At 50.6% G+C, this 17,460-nt stretch overlaps 1 protein-coding gene across 12 annotated transcripts in view; it reads left to right on the top strand.

Moving 5' to 3' along the window:
• AGAP1 (ArfGAP with GTPase domain, ankyrin repeat and PH domain 1) overlaps positions 1-17,460 on the top strand; it is a 572,168-nt gene that overhangs the window by 430,893 nt on the left and 123,815 nt on the right. For 11 of the 12 annotated variants that reach the window (XM_086376769.1, XM_086376737.1, XM_086376748.1 and 8 more), the window contains one exon: positions 12,731-12,892. The exons of the other annotated variant lie outside the window; for it this stretch is intronic. In XM_086376769.1, coding sequence (XP_086232895.1) covers positions 12,731-12,892 — 162 coding nt within the window. The remainder of the gene's footprint in view (positions 1-12,730; positions 12,893-17,460) is intronic. 12 annotated transcript variants of the gene reach the window in all.

Here is a 17,460-nt window from a genome sequence, read left to right as displayed (position 1 = left end):
CTTTCTGTGCAGAACCACTGAGAAGGGATTATCAACGGAGCCCACCCTTTAAACCACCCCCTGTGCCCTTCCTCCTGTGGGCTGAGTGGCTCAAGGCAGGAGGGGGTCCTGCTTACTATCCTCCAATCCCTTGACTGGGGCGATTGTTAGGGCCCAGGTGTGCGGAAAGGAATGGAGTTTCTGAGCCGTGCGGGGCCTCCCTTTCAAGCGGCCGGACGTTTGAAGCACCTGATACCATCACTTACTGGCCTGCCACCCACCATCAACAAAGGCTTGGGAACCACAATCAAGCCTCCTGTCCCACGGCTTCGGAGACAGTAGCGAGATGATATACAACAAGAAGTTTTTCAAGTATTATTTTAAATGTTGAGAAGATATTATTTTTGTGACTTTGCAAATGATCATTTGATTTCATCCAAAAAAAAGCCACCGTTGAGTTCAAACATAATGTTACATGTGATGACGCCCAAGGGAAATTAACATCTTTTTAAAAGAAGGTACAATTTATCATCTTCATAGGGTAATCATTTATTTTTCAAAGGGCTCAAAACTGAAAGGACATTTAATACAGATTTTTCAGCTGGTATTTAAATAATATTTAAATCCTCTAGGTCATAAATATACAATGATAGAGATACTGGATTTTTTGTTTCTTCCAGCATGCAGAGACTTTCCTTAAATATGTAGGGTTTTTTGTGCTACAGTTTGTGTCTTGGCCATTCTTTTTTTTTTTTTTTGGAAGACTTTTTACTGAGCACCTATATTTGGTGTTTGGTGCCTACTGGCTGCTAGACACACGTAAAGAAGTTAAAGCTCAGGGGGACACCATCACGGAAGGGGGACATCCCCCAGAATCAGGTCACAGCACTTCGAAGGTGGTGGTAGGGGTGCAGTGTTGTGTGGGAGCTGGGAAGAGGAGCAGGGAGGATGTCACGAAAGGGTCGTCTGGCCCCGAGCTCCCAGCGCCTCTCTAATAGTTATCAGAACTTTGCTTCCTAAATTTATAATCTTCTTTTAGTTCAGTTCAGTCAGTCATTCATGTCTGATTCTTCGAGACTCCATGAACTGCAGCACGCCATGCCTGCCTGTCCATTGCCAACTCACGGAGTTTACTCAAACTTACATCCATTGATTAGGTGATGCCATCCAAATAATCTTCTTTGGGGATCGGTAACGTATGTTTTTGGTGTTGCAGTTCTGTGTTAGGAGTCCTCGGTTTCAACTTATTGGGGGATTTTTTTTTTTCTTTAATCGAGGCGTAGTTGATGTCCAGTATCACATTCGATTTAGGTGTATGACGTAGTGATGCACAATTTTTAAAGGTCATATCCCATGTATATTTTTACAAGCAATCGGCTGTGTCCCCTGCGCTGCACAGAATGCCCTTGTCAGTTACTCCACGCAGAGTAGTTTGAGCCTCTTGCTCCCCACCCCTGTCTTGCAACCTCCCCTCTTCGCTCTCCCCACTGGTAACCACTGGTTTGTTCTCTGTATCCGTGGGTTGGTTTCTTTCTTTTTTAGACTCACTAGTTAGTTTTTCAGATTCCACATATAAGGGACACAGTGTTTGTTTTTCTCTGACTTGTTTCACTAAATACCCTCCAGATCCCTCCGTGCTGTGGCAGGTGGCACCTTCTGACTCTCTTATCTGGCTGAGTGGCATTCTTTTGTATGTGTCTATCGATGTCTAGCTAGCTAGCTCGGTAGATAAGTAGATATCTCGCATCTTCTTTACCCATTCAGCCGTTGATGGACACTCGGGTTGCTCCCGTATCTTAACAACTGCAAATAATGCTGCTGTGAACATTGGGAAGCATGTATCTTTTCAAATTAGTGGGTTTTTTTTTTTTTTTTTCAAATAAATACCCAGGAATAGAATTGCTGGCTCATATGGTAGTTCTATTTTTAGTTTTTAGAGACACCTCCATACTGTTCTCTATAGTGGCTGCACCAATTTACATTCCCACCAGCAGTGAACGAGGTTCCCTTTTCTCCACATCCCTGCCAACTCTTGGTATTTATGAATGATTACTGTTAAAAAAAAAAAAAAAAAAAAAACACAACTTGCTTGCCCTTTGTGGCCACATTTAACTGGTTTTGAGGATTAGGGCTAAGAGCAGGCCAGTGACCCTCCACGCCCACCTGGATTGCCTGCCCGCTCCGTGTTCTGTGTCCAGTGTGTGTATGGACACCATCTCCTTACTGGAATGTCAGCTCTCCAGGACAGGAGCTGTGTTTCCTTTGGCTGGCACAGCTCCAGCAGAGAGCCTGACCGGGGCGAGCGGGTTTGTCTGTCCATCCACTTACCTGGCGGGTGGTTGGCACTGCCCTGAGCACAGGGTCCAGGCACCGGGTGGTACCTTGCCCTCCTCCTGCACTGCCAAGCAGTGTGAGGGAGAGTCCACAGGGTCCAGGCGCCAGGTGGCACCGTGCCCTCCCTGCACTGCCAAGTGGTGTGAGAGGGAGAGTCGAGTCAGGCTGGCCCGTGCTGCCAACCTGCACACCTGGAGGGTGGAGTTGCTGTCGACCGAGGCGGAGAAGGGGCAGGTTGGGGTGTGGCTGGCCAGGGCCAGGTACTCAGGGGTGTCATTTCACCCATTGTGGTGGAGATACTGAGACCCAAAGGAGATGAAGTACCCAGTCACACAGCCAGGTGGGAGTTAGAGCTGCTTTTCTGATCCCACAGCCGGGCTAGTTTCTTCTCGTGGAACTCATGCTGTGGTTCTCTCCCTGCCCCATCTCCCTTCCTTTATGGCCACTTGATGTCTGCCGTTCTAAGGACTGTGAACTTCTTCATCAGGAGGCATGCAGAGTAAGTTGAACTGGGAGTCAGCCAGCAAGTGGTGCCCTCACTGCCTGCCGTGGTCAGCGGGAAGTGCGGAATTCGTTGTCTTGGGCCCTTCCCTTGTAAACTGCCCTCATGCAATAATTATGGATATTAAAAAATATATGAAAAGTATCGATTTATGGTAAAAAAAAATTTGCATTCCATCTAAGCAGCAGGGAAATAGTTAAGCATGCTTAAGCACACTCTACTCTTTATTTACCTTTTTCACAGTGTGACCCTAGAGCAACGGAAGGATCTATCGCAACCAAATTACCTCCTGTTTTAGTCTGGGCATCTGTGTATTAGGTTTTCTTAAAGCTGGGAGCACCATTGCTCTACTTTTTCAAACCACATGATGTCAGTAGATGAAGAGCAGGGATGAGCCGTGAAGAAGCAGCCTTGTCTTCGTGTATTTCTGTGTCTTGCTGAGAATGAACCAACTGAACACATTCAGGACCCTGGACAGAGCCCTCCAGGGATGGGTGGAACTTTAGCCTGCCTTCCCGCCTCTGTCAGAACCATTTCTTGTGTAGGAGCTGGAAATTTGATTCCAAATAACTTCATAGAAACAGTTAAGTTTCTAAAGATGGGACATTTTTGTTATCAAAGAAGGATCATGCATCCAATTAACTTCTCTATTTAGCTGAGTTTTCTTCTAGACGGCTCAGCCTCTTCCCCAGCCTGCTAGGCCAGTGGAGCCTCCCGTGTGTAAGAGAATCTCTTTGTCATTTAACAATCGTCAGAGCCCAACTTGAGAAATGGGTTGTGGCTGATTATGTAAAAAGAGATGAGGCTGCCAAGAGGCGGGAGTCTCTTGAAATGATTTCATTTCCACCTAACGGTACTGCTCATAGCACCTTTTTGCATTTTTCGGGAGCACACTGGATTAATTTAAACTTGTGCAGCTTGATTCAGCTAAAAATCAACTAGAGAACAATTTAATATTTGACCCTTACATATAAAATCCTGGCCTGCGTTCCCCCAGATTGGGCGATGGTATCAGGACATGATGAGCATCCGGCAGAAGGAAAAACTAAAGGGACCCCAGGAGACGCTTACAGAGCCTGCTGTCGTGGGCAGGAAGGGACAGATGACAAGGTGGTGAAGAGTGCGGGGCAGCGGTGTCTCCCAGGAGGTCGGAGGGGAGGGGTGTGGCTCAGAGAGGGGGAGGACATGAGGAAGCTTGAGAAGAGCAAGGCTCCCCCCACAGGCGTGTGCTGTCCTCCGTAGGACGAGGGGGACGTGGGGCGGCTCCCTCAGAGGAGTGATCGTCACAGGGTCCACCCTCTGTGTGAGACGTAGAACCAGGTCCTGGCTGGTGGCTGGAGACCCAGGCAACCACGTAAATCCCTGCACTCGATGGTGTGGCCTGAGGCTTGTGACTGGCTTAGCTTAGGTTCCTGAATGTCCCCAGGCCCCTTGGACCACCTGCTCTGACCCCGAGCCTGCAGTCTTTCTAGCCTGCCGCACCACCTTCTTTTGTCTCCCTCATTCCGTGGCTTTGATCTCTGAATACAGTTTTTTGTTCAGTCACTCAGTCGTATCCGACCCTTTTGTGACCCCACAGACCGTAGCCCGCCAGGCTCCTCTGTCCGTGGGATTTCCCAGGCAAGAGTACTGGAGCAGGTTGTCATTTCCTTTGCCAGGGGTCTTCCCAACCCAGGGATCGAACCCATGTCTCCTACACTGGCAGGCAGGTTCTTTACCACTGAGCCACCATGGAAGCCCATTTAATACAATGACCCCAGCTCCCCACCCATCGCTGCCTTTTTTTTTCCTTTTGCTTGAAAATAGCTTTATTGAGATTAACACTCAGAGCACATATAATTCACCCATTTATCACTGACAGTTCAGTACTTTTAGTATATTCACGGATAGGGGCAACCATCGCACAGGCCTAGAACATTTTCATTGCCTCAGAACGAAACCCCGCACCCTAATTAGCGATCAGAATTTCTGGGGGATTTTGAAGGCTGTTCTGGAAACATAGGTCAGTAAGGAAGGGCTTCCAGTAAACGAAGACCCACCCCGACCGGTCTGGCTTCCTCGCCCGAGACCTCGGGGCGGAACGGAAGTCAGCCCGGGTAGGACACCCCTCTCCCCGTCTTCTGCCTTCACCCCGGCCCCCACTATTGTCTTCCTTTCCTCCCACTTCTGTGAGTCCGTCGAATGCTGTGTTGTCGGTCCCTTTTCCCCAGCACCTGTCATCTTCCCGGGCCCCCCACCGTGTCCCCGCTGCCCCTTCTTCTGACACCGTGTACCCTCTGTGTGCGCGCCGCCAGCCGCAAAGGGAGCCGGACAATGTGCCGGGCTCTGAAACATCTTCAGAGATGGGGATTCAAGTAAACCTCCTCCTGTTGAAAGCTCCCGTCAAAAGGACTGTGAGAAGGGGCGAGGTTTTGAACTTCACTTCACACTCAACCTTTTAACAGAGGCCCGGGATGTTGTGATTTCCTTGGATGGCAGAGGTGGCCTGGTTCTTTATTTACCGGCCCACACGTCTCTCTGAGCTCCAGGGAGAGCAGAGCCCTTCGTGAAGGTCCAAATTGGCTTTATACCGTCGGCTTTTGTCTTGAAGGAAATGGGTTTTAATGGACCGGCTCCTGTGATGGCTTCATCTTGAGTGTTTGAAAGGTTTCAGCTCTCCAGTGATCTCCCCCACCACCACCACCCGTCCCCGACAAATAGCTGTCTTTGATCATTTTGAATTCTCGTAATACCAAAACACGAAGATTTTTTTAGTTCTATGTGGTCCTAATCCTGTCAAATGAGCAAGGTAGGCTCTATTTGAGAGTGAGAAAGAACAGCTAATATGCATTCACGGTCCTTTCCCTTTTTTAATTTTTTTAATAGACATTCAGGCTTCTGTTTTATAGTTTTATTTATTTACGGTTCTTTGGCCATCCTGGGCCTTCATTGCTGCATGGGCTTTTCTCTAGTTGCAGCAAGGGGCTGCTCCGTAATTGTGGTGCTTGGCTCACTGCAGCGGCTTCTCTCGTGGAACACGGGCTCTAGAGTACTCAGGCTTCAGTGGCTGTGGAAGGTCGGCTCAGCCGGGCTCCCGGGCTCTGGAGCCCTGCTGTTGTGACTTCCCTTCAGCTCAACGCACGGAGTCTTTCTGGACCAGGGATTGAACCCATGTCTCCTTGCACTGGCAGGATTCTTTACCGCAGAGCCACCAGGGACGCCCTCCAGGCTTGTGAGCATGCCTTTTAAAGCATTCCCCATCGTTCCATCACTCAGTCATGTCCGACTCTTTGCAACCCCATGGTCTGTAGCCCGCCAGGCTGCTCCATCCGCTGGATTTCTCCAGGCAAGAATAAATACCGGAGCGGGTAGCCATTTCCTTCTCCGGGGGAATCTTCCCCCATCTAGGGATGGAACCCGTGTCTCCTGCATTGGCAGATGGAGTCTTTACCGCTGAGCCACTGAGGAAGCCCTCTTTCTTCAACACTAGGAAATTAACAGTCAGCCTGCTCTCAGGACCATCAGCAGCACCCCCAGACAGCGTGCATGGGGCAGGGCGGGGGAGTCCTGCAGGGAATTCTTGGTGTCCCCTCTGCAGGTCAAGCCCAGTAAGGAGGAGTGGTGGGAGGTGTCCCTCCAGAGCCCCTGGCTCCCTGAAATAGACTCTGGGGGGTGAGGAGCACACGTCTGCTGGAGGAGCACTGGCCGTAGTAATACAGGTTTTGTTGCAGTGCTAACGGTCACGGGGACGCTCAGCTCCCACTCAGCACGGCGCAGGACTCCCCCTGCCCGGCACACACACTGGGAGACCCCTTGGGAGAAGCAGGGCCTTGGGAGTTGGGGGCACGGAGCCCGGTCTATTTGAATAGCAGCCGGAGATGTCAAAAACCCATCCTCACACCTGGCACCGACGGCCATCACCGAGGCACGCTCCCCGCAACAGTTCATCGAAAATGGCCCAGCTAATGATCGGCTGGGCAGATAATCGGAGGAGAGTTAATTGTAAGGTTCGATATGGCATCTTGTCAGCAGAGATAAGTTGTCACGTTTTCCACTTGAGCTGAAACTAAATGATTGTAAAATAAGTTATGAGTGTCCTTGGGCCTGTCTGCCGGAATGATGGCTAAGAATACATTCCTGGCCCATCAGTCTCGAGCAGGCTGCTTGATATTTATGCGGACGGAATGTTATTTTATTCTCCCTCTAGTCATGCTTGTCAGCTCTCCGAGTGAAAAGTTAAACTGCTTCTTTGACTCATACTTCACGTACTGAAGCTCGAGAGCCTGCAGATTGTTATCATTATTGCTCGTATTATGTATTTTTTGGGGTGTGGGTTGAACACTGATGCCCGATTGGGAAGAACTAATGGCTAGCATTGAGCGCGCGGGATGGCGGAGGACCGGCCCATCCAGGTTCAGCGCCGCATCTCGGGGGCTCTGGGTCCCTCCATCAAAGCCGGGTGAGAGGGGGTGTAATGAGGCGCTCCCCTTTCTAATTTGCTGTGGCTTTCTTCTCTCCCCGTCTCCCCTCTTCTGCCCTCTGCTTCGCCCCCTCTCATGTTTAAGGCCATCGACAGGGCCACCTGTCCGGTGTCCACTAATTGATACAAAACAAGATGCATTGTTTGTTCTCAGGAGGAGCGGACTGTGTTCTGCAGGTGCAGTTTCAGGGTCTGGGGTTGGGCTGTCAGGGGCTTTTCAGGTTGAGGGATACTTTGTCAGACAAGAGGAGTCATCAGAGATGGAAAAGCACAGCACAGAAGCCCAGTGTGTTTTGATGGGTCGTATTTTAAACCAGGGGACTGTTTAAACACCTCCTCTTGAAAGGGAGTTCTCAGGATCTAGGAGCCGGGCATTCAGATACCAGCACCCAGACACGGAACCCAGGTCACTAGAAACCAGAGCATCCTTGACGTGGTACCCAGCCTAGAGAATGGTCAGGGCTGCCGGTGACCCTCTCTGCTCCAGGCCTCCCTAACCACCACCCAGCCTGCCCCTGCTCGGCCTCTGTTGCGACTCGCTACCCCAACCCCATCCTTGGGGCCACAGACGCCAGCCCCTCGCCTGGTGGGTGCTCCTGCTGCTGCAGTCAGCCCACCTGGCCCCAACACACAGTTCCTGGCAGGACCCTTCATTCCTGGGCAGCTGCCTGGCTTTGCCCAGCAGTCCACCCCAGAGCTGTTCCTGCCCCCACGGACCCCAGCCTGGAGCACCTGGTTTTCCCAGGGACTTCCGTGCCTGACTCCCGCTTAGCCCACCCACTGTGGACGCCCGGCCACATCGTGGTTATCTGTCCTTCCTCCAGCGAGAGACTTGGGATCACGTGTGCAGGGCTTGGGCCAGCATTGAGGCATTGACCCGGACAGGGAGAAGAGACGGGGCTCCAGCGTCGCCTGCAGTCTCTAGACTTCAGCAGTGGTGCTCTTGACTGGGTCTTGGTCCTGTGAGCAGCAAGCCAGATGGTAGATGGGAAATGCTTCTCGGTTTCCAAGCAACGGGTACACATCACTTCCTTTATCCTTGCCCCTCCTTGTCTGAGACGGGATTCCTGGGCTCACAAACAGCTGGTCCTGCTTTCTGGTTTCGTCATTGTGATCGTTGTCTGTATTACTAGCTGAGTTATTCTGAAAGCTCACCTCCCGCCTCCCTCCCTTCCTGCAGGGCCCAGATCAGGACCCGTGTGTTTTCGTTCTGCCCTTCACCCTCCCCACGCCAAACCCGCTCCTGGCCCCTTCCCTGGCTCCGTGGTTCCTTTTTCTCTGTCACTCATGCTCTGGGTCCTGGCGGCTCCTCCTGGAGCCACATTCGTGTTCCTCGAGGGAGGCCACGGAGCCAGCCTGCCTCGGTGACTGTGGATGTGAGGATGGTTCCCCACCTTACTTCTCTCTGTGTGTGGGTGGCACTTCTGTTTGCATAGGATTAAAGTGAGTGAAGACACTCAGTCTTGTCTCACTCTTTGCGACCCTAGGGACTGTAGCCCACCAGGCTCCTCCATCCATGGAATTTTCTAGGCAAGAGTACTGGAGTGGGTTGCCATTTCCTTCTCCAGGGAATCTTGGTGTTTCTGCCATAGATCTGATTCCCCCTCTTCAAACTCTATTGCCCAGGAGATATAGTCTTTCCTGGGTGTATCAAGCAAGTGGCCAGACAGGCATCCTCTCAGTCATTAAAAGTCAAGTCCATGGGGACAGGGGTTTTCACCCTCTAGTCCAGACATGTATGGATGTGAGAGTTGGACTGTAAAGAAGGCTGAGTGCCAAAGAATTGATGCTTTCGAACTGTGGTGCCAAGGGACAGAGGGAAGTAATAAAACACCAGCCCTGCTGCAGCAGAGGGCAGCAGTCTTGGCCTGCACCCCCATCTGCCTCCATGACTAGAGGGCAGTTTCCCCATGCCCTGTCACCCAGCCTGGCACACGGTGGGTTCTTAACACTTCACAGTCAAAGAGGATATGGTCAGAGCATGAAGACTTTTGAAACCTGGGCAGAAAATATTTGAAATGACAAATATAGTCATCGTAAGGCTTGAGCACTGACTAACATGTCAAAGGATTGCTTTAGGATCAGCTAGTGACCCTGGGGTCCCTGGACACTTCCGCAGTATCAGGCAGCTTCCGAACTGTCTGAAATTGTGCACAGGTATTAACTAGACTGGGGGCTTCCCCGGTGGCTCAGTGGTAAAGAATCCACCTGCCAATTCAAGAGGTGAGGGCCCAATCCCTGGGTCAGGAAGATCCCCTGGAGGAGGAAATGGCAACCCACTCCAGTGTTCTTGCCTGGGAAATCCCATGGACACAGGGGCCTGGTGGGCTTCAGGCCATGGGGTCGCAAAGAGTCGGACACGACTTAGCGACTAAACAACAACATTAACTAGGCTAACCTTTTTTTTTTCCCCTGTGATATCTATGTACAGTCTTACGTACAGTGGGGTATTTTATTTACAGTGCGATCTAGTATTTTCAAAATGCATGTGTATTAGAAATGCTATTTTTAAAAGATTTATATTACAGAAGACTGGGATCATTGAAAAGGTGAAAAGCTAGCAAGAGAGGAGCCCTCCTGCAGTTAGCCATACTCCCTGGACCTGGAGGGGAGGGGAGTCTATAGGGGAGGAGTCAGACCCAGGGTGAGTGTGCCTTTGGTGGAGAGCAGGCAGCAAGTTGGAGAGAAAATGAAGAAGAAATGACCATGTGGATAAAGAGTCAACCTAGAGACCCAGTCTCCTGGAGGCAGGTTCTCCTGCAGGAAGGAGCCGTGGGTTGACTCTTATACCCTTCCCAGGACAGGCTCCCAGAGGCCTTGGCTCCACAGGGGATGGGAAGAAGGTTGACCCTCCTGACTGAGCAGGGATGGGAAAGGCGCTACTGGCCTTAGGACATCAGGAAGTTGCTTCCTAGGACATTCCTGGAGCTGGGTGTAGAGCTTAAAAGATACAAAGTTGTTTTTTGTTTTTTGTTTTTTTATATTTCTTAATACATGCTAAAATGTTCCAGGGGTTCATAAAATAAAAGTATTTTAAATTCGTATTTCCAGTATCTCTTTATAAAAATGTTGTTTGCTTATTTGTTTTTGGCTGTGCTGGGTCTTCGTTGCTGCAGAGGCTTTTCTCTAGCTGTGGCGAGTAGGGCGCGGCTCTAGTCGCCACGCTTGGTTTCTCACTGCAGTGGCTTCTCTTGTTCTGAAGCACAAGCTCTCGGCACGTGGGCTTCAGCAGCTGTGGCTCCCAGCCCTAGAGCACAGGCTCATCAGTTACGGCCCATGGGCTTCAGCAGCTGTGGCTCCTGGGCCCTGGAGCACAGGCTCATCGGTTACGGCCCACGGGCTTTGTGTAGCTGTGGCTCCTGGGCCTTGGAGCACAGACTCGTCGGTTATGGCCCACGGGCTTCGTGGCTGTGGCTCCCAGCCCTAGAGCACAGGCTCATCGGTTACGGCCCATGGGCTTCAGCGGCTGTGGCTCCCAGGCCCTGGAGCACAGACTCATCGGTTACGGCCCACGGGCTTCGTGTAGCTGTGGCTCCTGGGCCTTGGAGCACAGACTCGTCGGTTATGGCCCACGGGCTTCGTGGCTGTGGCTCCCAGGCCCTAGAGCACAGGCTCATTGGTTATGGCCCACGGGCTTCGTTGTCCCTGTGGCAGGTGGGGTCTCCCCAGATCAGGAATCGAGCCTGTCTCTCCTGCACTGGCAGGAGGAGTCTTTACCACTGGGGCACCAGGGAGACCCTCAAGTATCTTTATATTCAAAATCAGGTCATCCTTCTGTTCAAAACCCTGCAGCGGCTCCCCAGAATAAGAGCCGGGTCCTAGACAGTGTCTGGGCCCCTTCCTCTCTGATGACACCCTGTCTGAGTCTCCCGTCCTCACTGGCCCTGGCCAGTCTCCCCTCTGTGTTTCTGGGACACCGCCAGCATGCACACCTGGTCTTAGGGCCAGGTTCTGGTGATTTCCTCCTCCCCGAGGTATGCACTTGAGTTCTCATGTCTTCACCATCTTTAATCGTTGGCCCACGTGTTGCCTTCTCATCAAGACCCTCTCTGTACCCACCCCACCCCTCCACCACCTCTGTAATGTCCACTCTCCATGAGCTGCTTTCCCCTTTCACCACCTTGTGACGAAGTCTGGGCTGTGACCCCGCGGCTGTCTCAATGCCACTCAGACAGGGACCTTTGTTATTCTCAGTGGTGCATCCCAGACATCTAGAAAAGTGACTCAAGAACAGTAAGTGCTCAAAAGAACATTCGTTGAATGAACGAATGTTTATTAATTCATCACACAGAAGGTTCTGTCTTTTGAGTTAACAAAGATTCTGTGTCATGAAATGATGAATTGTTAGGAGCTTGGAGGTATCTGGATGGTGTTCCTTCATCCCTTTCTCAGTGAATTTGTTTATTCTGCTGAATTGCATGTTCATTTCAGGTCTTTTAAGGGTGTTGTGTTCTTCTCTCTGATAAAGTTAGACATCATTAGTTGAGAGTTTCACTTCCGGTGCACTGGTTTTAACATTTTGTTAAGTAGGTTCAGCGAATCAAAAATTGCCGGGTCTGCCGTGGGCTTCTAAGCACTGTTGCTGGACATTGGTGACACAGGGAGGCGGCCTGCGGCGTCTCACGAGTGGTCAGCTGACGTCTGGTCCTACGACGTCTTGAGGGAAGGAGACAGAGAATCAGACATACCTGTATCTTGTGCGTAAGCACACACACGGCTCAACCCCACTTAAGATGACACTGTGCTATGTATTCCTGAGCATGTCTTTCATCCCTAATAGATCAGATTATTTGTGAGAAGAGAAAAATAAACAAGTAAACCCCCTCCCCCCCACCGCCACTTTCCTTTTCCAGAACTCCAAACATGCAAAATAGAGAACTTTATAAATCAGATAAAGACGAATATGATATGGTATCACTCATATGTAGAATCTTCCGAACTTATGGTGACCGGGGGAAAGGAGAATGGGTTGGGGCTGACATACACACGTGACTATATATAAAATAGTAACTAAGAAGAACCCACTGTGTCGCACAGGAAGCTCTGCTCAACAGACTGTAGTGACCTATATGGGAAAAGAATCTTAAAAAAAGAGTGGGCGTATGTATATGTATCACTGACGCACTTTCCTGCACACCTGGAGCTAAAGCAACATTCAAATCAACTCTACTCCAATAAAAAAAATTTTTAAGTAATAAAGTTGGAGAAGCACTGGTCTTAAAAAAAAAAAAGGAGGACTTTCAATTCTCCTGAGCAAAAAGAAGATTCCGAAAGGGGCTCCTGCTTTGGAATGGCAGGTGGCGTGTTCGGGCATGGGGCGCCCTGACCTCTGAGCCCCCGGTTCGGAGACTGTTTCTGGGGCTTGGTAACTGGAGGAACGTTGCTGTGATCCTTGGCAGAGTCTGGTTTCTCCGTGCTGACCTCTGCGCTCTTTTCCTTTTCCGGTCCGGCGGCAGACACGGGGCTGGGTGACCCCCTGTGCTCGAGCCCCAGCATTTCCAGCACCGCCAGCCCCAAGCTCGACCCGCCCCCCTCCCCTCACGCCAACAGAAAGAAGCATCGGAGGAAGAAAAGCACGAGCAACTTCAAAGCCGACGGCCTCTCCGGCACCGCTGACGGTAAGGCACCCCCCACCCCACCCCACCTTCCAAAGACTTTCGGGGGCAGAGTTCACGTTTCTGAAAAGTGATTCTCACTCCTCTCATTCGTAGCATCGTTTACCCTCCGAACCACAAATGCTTGGGGATGCAGGTCACTGCGTGTGCTTTCTATTTACGAGGCGGTGCTGGGGGCCCTCTCTCTCCCCACTGATCCTCCAGACTGCCCAGCCACATCAGCTGTCTTACCTCCTGACAGCTGCCGCTGGGTCCGTGGTGACACTGGTGGCCCAGCCCCCCAGTCATCCGGGCAGGTTGTTTGGTCTTGCCCGACCTCGGCGAGCTGGGTTCGGGTGTCCACTCCAGCCAAGCTGTGCCCCGTTGTCTTCGTCCAAAAAAGACCAGCCTCCTGATGTAGGAGTCTCCCCTGATCCCCGCTAGACTCAGCTCGAGTTAAGACAGCCGCTCCAACCCTGGCTTCCAGCTTCGGCTGATGATAACCGCCCCTCTATTAATGCCCATCGCTCTTGCTGTTTTGTGAGCTGCATTAGTATTTCTGTGGGCACCATCTGTCTTGGTTCTCCTCTGACTTGTTGAAGTCAGGTTTTATGCTCAGGGCTGGGCCCACGTGATCTTTCAGAAGTGGCTCCTTCTGCTGGAGTTACTTTTTTTTTATTCCTTGGTGTGCGAGTGGAGGTGGACATGCACACACAGGCATGGTGGGAGGTGAAATCAATGCATTGTAATAAACAAGTTAAAGAGATACTGCAAAGGAAGGTTCAAATGTGAGGACACTGTCGTGTAACATGAATAATGATTGGTGAGACCAGTGAGAGTAAAGGAGTCTGGTTTCAGCAAGGATTCCACGTGTGCCAGAAACAACCTTTGTAACTTACGTCCTTTTCTTTCTCTATCTCTGCTGCACTTTTTCGGAGATACTCTTTTGACTGTTCAAACTGCAGGTTTGAGTGTGAAAGAAAGTGCCTGTTCCTTCCTAATATCTGGAGATAAGCTTAAATGAGATAAGCCGCCCATGATGCATTTGTTAGCAAGGCAGGAGCAGAGTTTACAGTACAAGCGCTGTGTCGTTTACCGTAATTCTGTGAGTCCGTGGCATTTTCATTTATAATGAGGAGACCGAGGTTCAGAGTGTCAGGGAGCTTGCTGGGGCTCTCACAGTGCCAGGAAAGAGTCTAGAAGCCCTTTTTCAGTGCCAGTCTTACCATTTTGCCTCCCATAGCTTCCTGCTAACAAGTTTAGCCCATAAAAACGGATTTTCTCCTGTCATGATAAATGAGGATGATTCTGTTACATCAGCAGTGGTGAAAAATAATGATTGTGAATCAAAACACCCACTCAGACACCACTGGCCTTCCCACTGGAAAATAAATTGCCCACAGATGCTGAGCATTGATGCAACGCCTTCCAAAAACTTCAGCAGAAAGCCCCCAGCCACAAATGGGTGGCCACACGCCCACCCCCTACAAGAGGACTGGGGTAAAGTCGAAAAGATGCGTGGCCACCGGCCAGGTGGGGAGCAGGTGCCCCACGGGCCCCGGGGAAGAGTAGGATCTGCCTCAGGGGAAGGGCTCAGGCCCATTTCACAGATAAACGTCCACCGTGCTTGCCACGTGTTCCAACGAATGACTTTTGTTAAAAAGGTACCACTTGGTAGAAACTGATTATCAAGTCCACCTATCACTTCATTACATACATTTCATCCCTTCTAATCATTCCACCCACCTCCTGGCGCAGTGAACACTGTGTGAATAAGATACAGCCTGAAAGTAAATTAGTAGCGGTTGCGCGTTTAATTGGGCTGCCGGTTCAAATCAGCATCTTTGTCATCCAGTGGGTTCGCAGAAAGTTCGAGAAGTGACAGGAGGCTTGTCGGATGCCTGGAATGCTTCCATCTTCCACTTCCTGCGTTACTGGGATGGGACTGTGGGCTCTGAGCGATAGCCTGTGTCGAGGCTGAGTCAGGTCCTCCGCCCCAAGCCAACCACAGACCCTTTCATTAAGGGCCTTCCTGCCGAGGTGGTGATGCCAACAGAAAGGCAGATTCAGAAGCACCCAAATTAGAAATCACAACAGCATCTCGGGCATGTTTGATGGGTGTCGGTTGATGTGTGTTCAGAGGTTCAGTGCTAATGACTAGAAAGGACACCGTGCCTCGCTTTGTAGTTAAGAGGACCATCCCTATGATGCCATATCCATGACATCTTTCCACTAGAAAATAAGACCGGTTCTCTGTAAAAAGAAAACGGATCATTTTTCCCTAGGAAAAGTTACCTTCCCAACTATAAATGAGTCATTTTGGGGAGACAGGCTATATCCAAGGCATATTATTTTTTTTTTTCACATTTTAACATCTTTGAAGTCAGAACGCATTGTTCAATTGAAATAATTTTAGATTCACAATGATGCACAATTTTTAAAATTTTCTTAATAACTATTAATCAAAGTGTATTGTGGGAACCATCGAAGCGAAGCCTTCTTAAAATGAAAGCTAGGTGTATATTTTTAGAGGATTGTTTAATTTTAATTGTTAAAAATATTTATATTTCTCTTTCCTGCAAAGCATTGTGACTTGTTATTGCCAGTATATTCTCTTTGGCTTGACCTCATGCTGAGCAGTTGCAACTGCAGATAGTAAAAAGTTCTCTAGATGATGTCCATGAAGTGGATGAATCATGTAGGTTTTGAGACGCCCTGTTGGATCAGATGACTAGACTCAAATCTCTATAGAGAATAAGAAACTTTCAGTTCCACTGAGAGTCAGCTATTTCACTCCATGTTCCAGGGAGAACATGGCGCCCTCGGCTGGGTCATTGATGGGAATTTTCCACAGGGACTGTCTGTAGAAGCGTGGGCAGGGTGTGGGAAGAGCTGTAGGGGTGGGGTGGGCCCCCAGGGGGTAACAGGGAAAGGAGGAGCTGGTTATAAGACCCAGAGGGAGGCGTCCGGGGAAGACCTCCATCCGGGGAAGGACACATGCCACCTGGTGACCCGGAGGCTGAGGAGCCCCAGAGAAGCCCCTGGCCTCCCTGTCCCCGTTGCCCCTGGTCCCCTGCCGCCACCTCCTTGACCAAACCCGGTGAGACACCAAAGACGTCAGAGCTACTGACGCTGCCACCCAGGCCTGCCTCCAAGGGCGGTGGAGGGCAGGCGGGGACGAGCTAGCAGAGGCCATGAACGCTCATGCCTTTCCCAGTGCCTCTTACACACCCCTGGGCACATCTGGGCCCTGATCTAACATCAGTGCAGTAGACCGGAAGTCTCTGTCCCCTGTGGCCCCCCAAGGGCCTGGCCTGAGCCCTGCTGAGGGAGGGGTCGGAGCGCCACGTGTGCACGTCTGAACCGTCCCCCACCAAGCCCGTAAGGGATCCCCACTCTGCCTAGGCTCTCAGCTGAGCACCAAGTTTCTGTCACTGGGCATTTCTTACCTTTGCGGTGTCTTTGTTCAGAAAGTAAAGACTGAAAGTGTGCCTTCATCAAATACTTAACGTTGCCTGAAATTCCAGAAACTCTCTGTCCATGTGGGGACCCTTGGTGCCGTAACGATCTTCCTTCCCTGACTTCCTCGCTGCCCTGGCCCTCATCAGACTCGATTGCAGAGGTTCTTTCCTGCAGAAGAACAGGTCTACACAGGATAGTTGAAAACGGTGTAACCTAAATTAACTAGAATAGTGGTCATCTTCCTGTATTTACAACTTAAAATGAATGGATTGAATCTCATAAATTACGGGAGTAGCAACTGTGACCAAAGAGTTCCTTCATGAATATTTTGAGTTCCAGCGTGGTCACTGGGTTCAAATATAACCCAGCCCTCATACGTGCTCAGTCGCTCAGGGGTGTCCAACTCTATGACCCCACGGACTGCAGCCTTCCAGGCTCTGTGGAATTCTCCTGTCAAGAATACTGGAGTGGGTTGCCATGCCCTCCTCCAGGGGATCTTGCCCACCCAGGGATTGAACTTGCATCTCTGGCCTCTGCAGGTGGATTCCTTCCCACCGTACCACCTGAGAAGCCCATAGAGAGAGTCAATACCACAGAGTAGTCCAGCCCCTCTGGGGTTGGGAGGGGCTGAGTGTGGAAGAACTGCGAGGTGTGAGCTAGTGGGGGTGGCCTTACGTGTCGTCTAAGGCAGAAGTGCCTTGGAAAGGCGGGGGTGTGTCTGGGTGTTCCCAGCACTGAGAGCTGAGCTGTGTCTTTGGGCGGGTGAGAGCTGGCCGCCGTGGTGCTGACCATGGGAGGACCTTGCGCATGTCCCCTGCACCCTCTGCATCACCGGTATCAGGCCCCCCACCTGCCTATCTGGAGACTCCTGCAGATATGGGTCTGTTCTTTCCATACACGCACTCTCTAAAAATACGTGAACATTTCCCAGTTCCGTGGCCCCATTTGTAATGATAAAAACACTTTTGTGATGTCTTTACCAGGGAAAACTAGACCATTTGTGAAGAATGTCAGCAATGGGGCACTTCACTGCTGAGTATAACTTTGAGGGTAAGCTTCTCAGAAACCAGCAGCCTCCAGGCTTCCCACGAAAAACGTGAAGGCGGCATTTAGCTTTAAAAAAAAAATAA

This window comes from Bos grunniens, chromosome 3 (assembly GCF_055505025.1).
Source record: "Bos grunniens cultivar Pamir isolate PY7600 chromosome 3, Bosgru_T2T1.0, whole genome shotgun sequence".
Lineage (NCBI taxonomy): Eukaryota > Metazoa > Chordata > Mammalia > Artiodactyla > Bovidae > Bos > Bos grunniens.
This window is presented reverse-complemented; position numbering and strand designations above follow the sequence as displayed.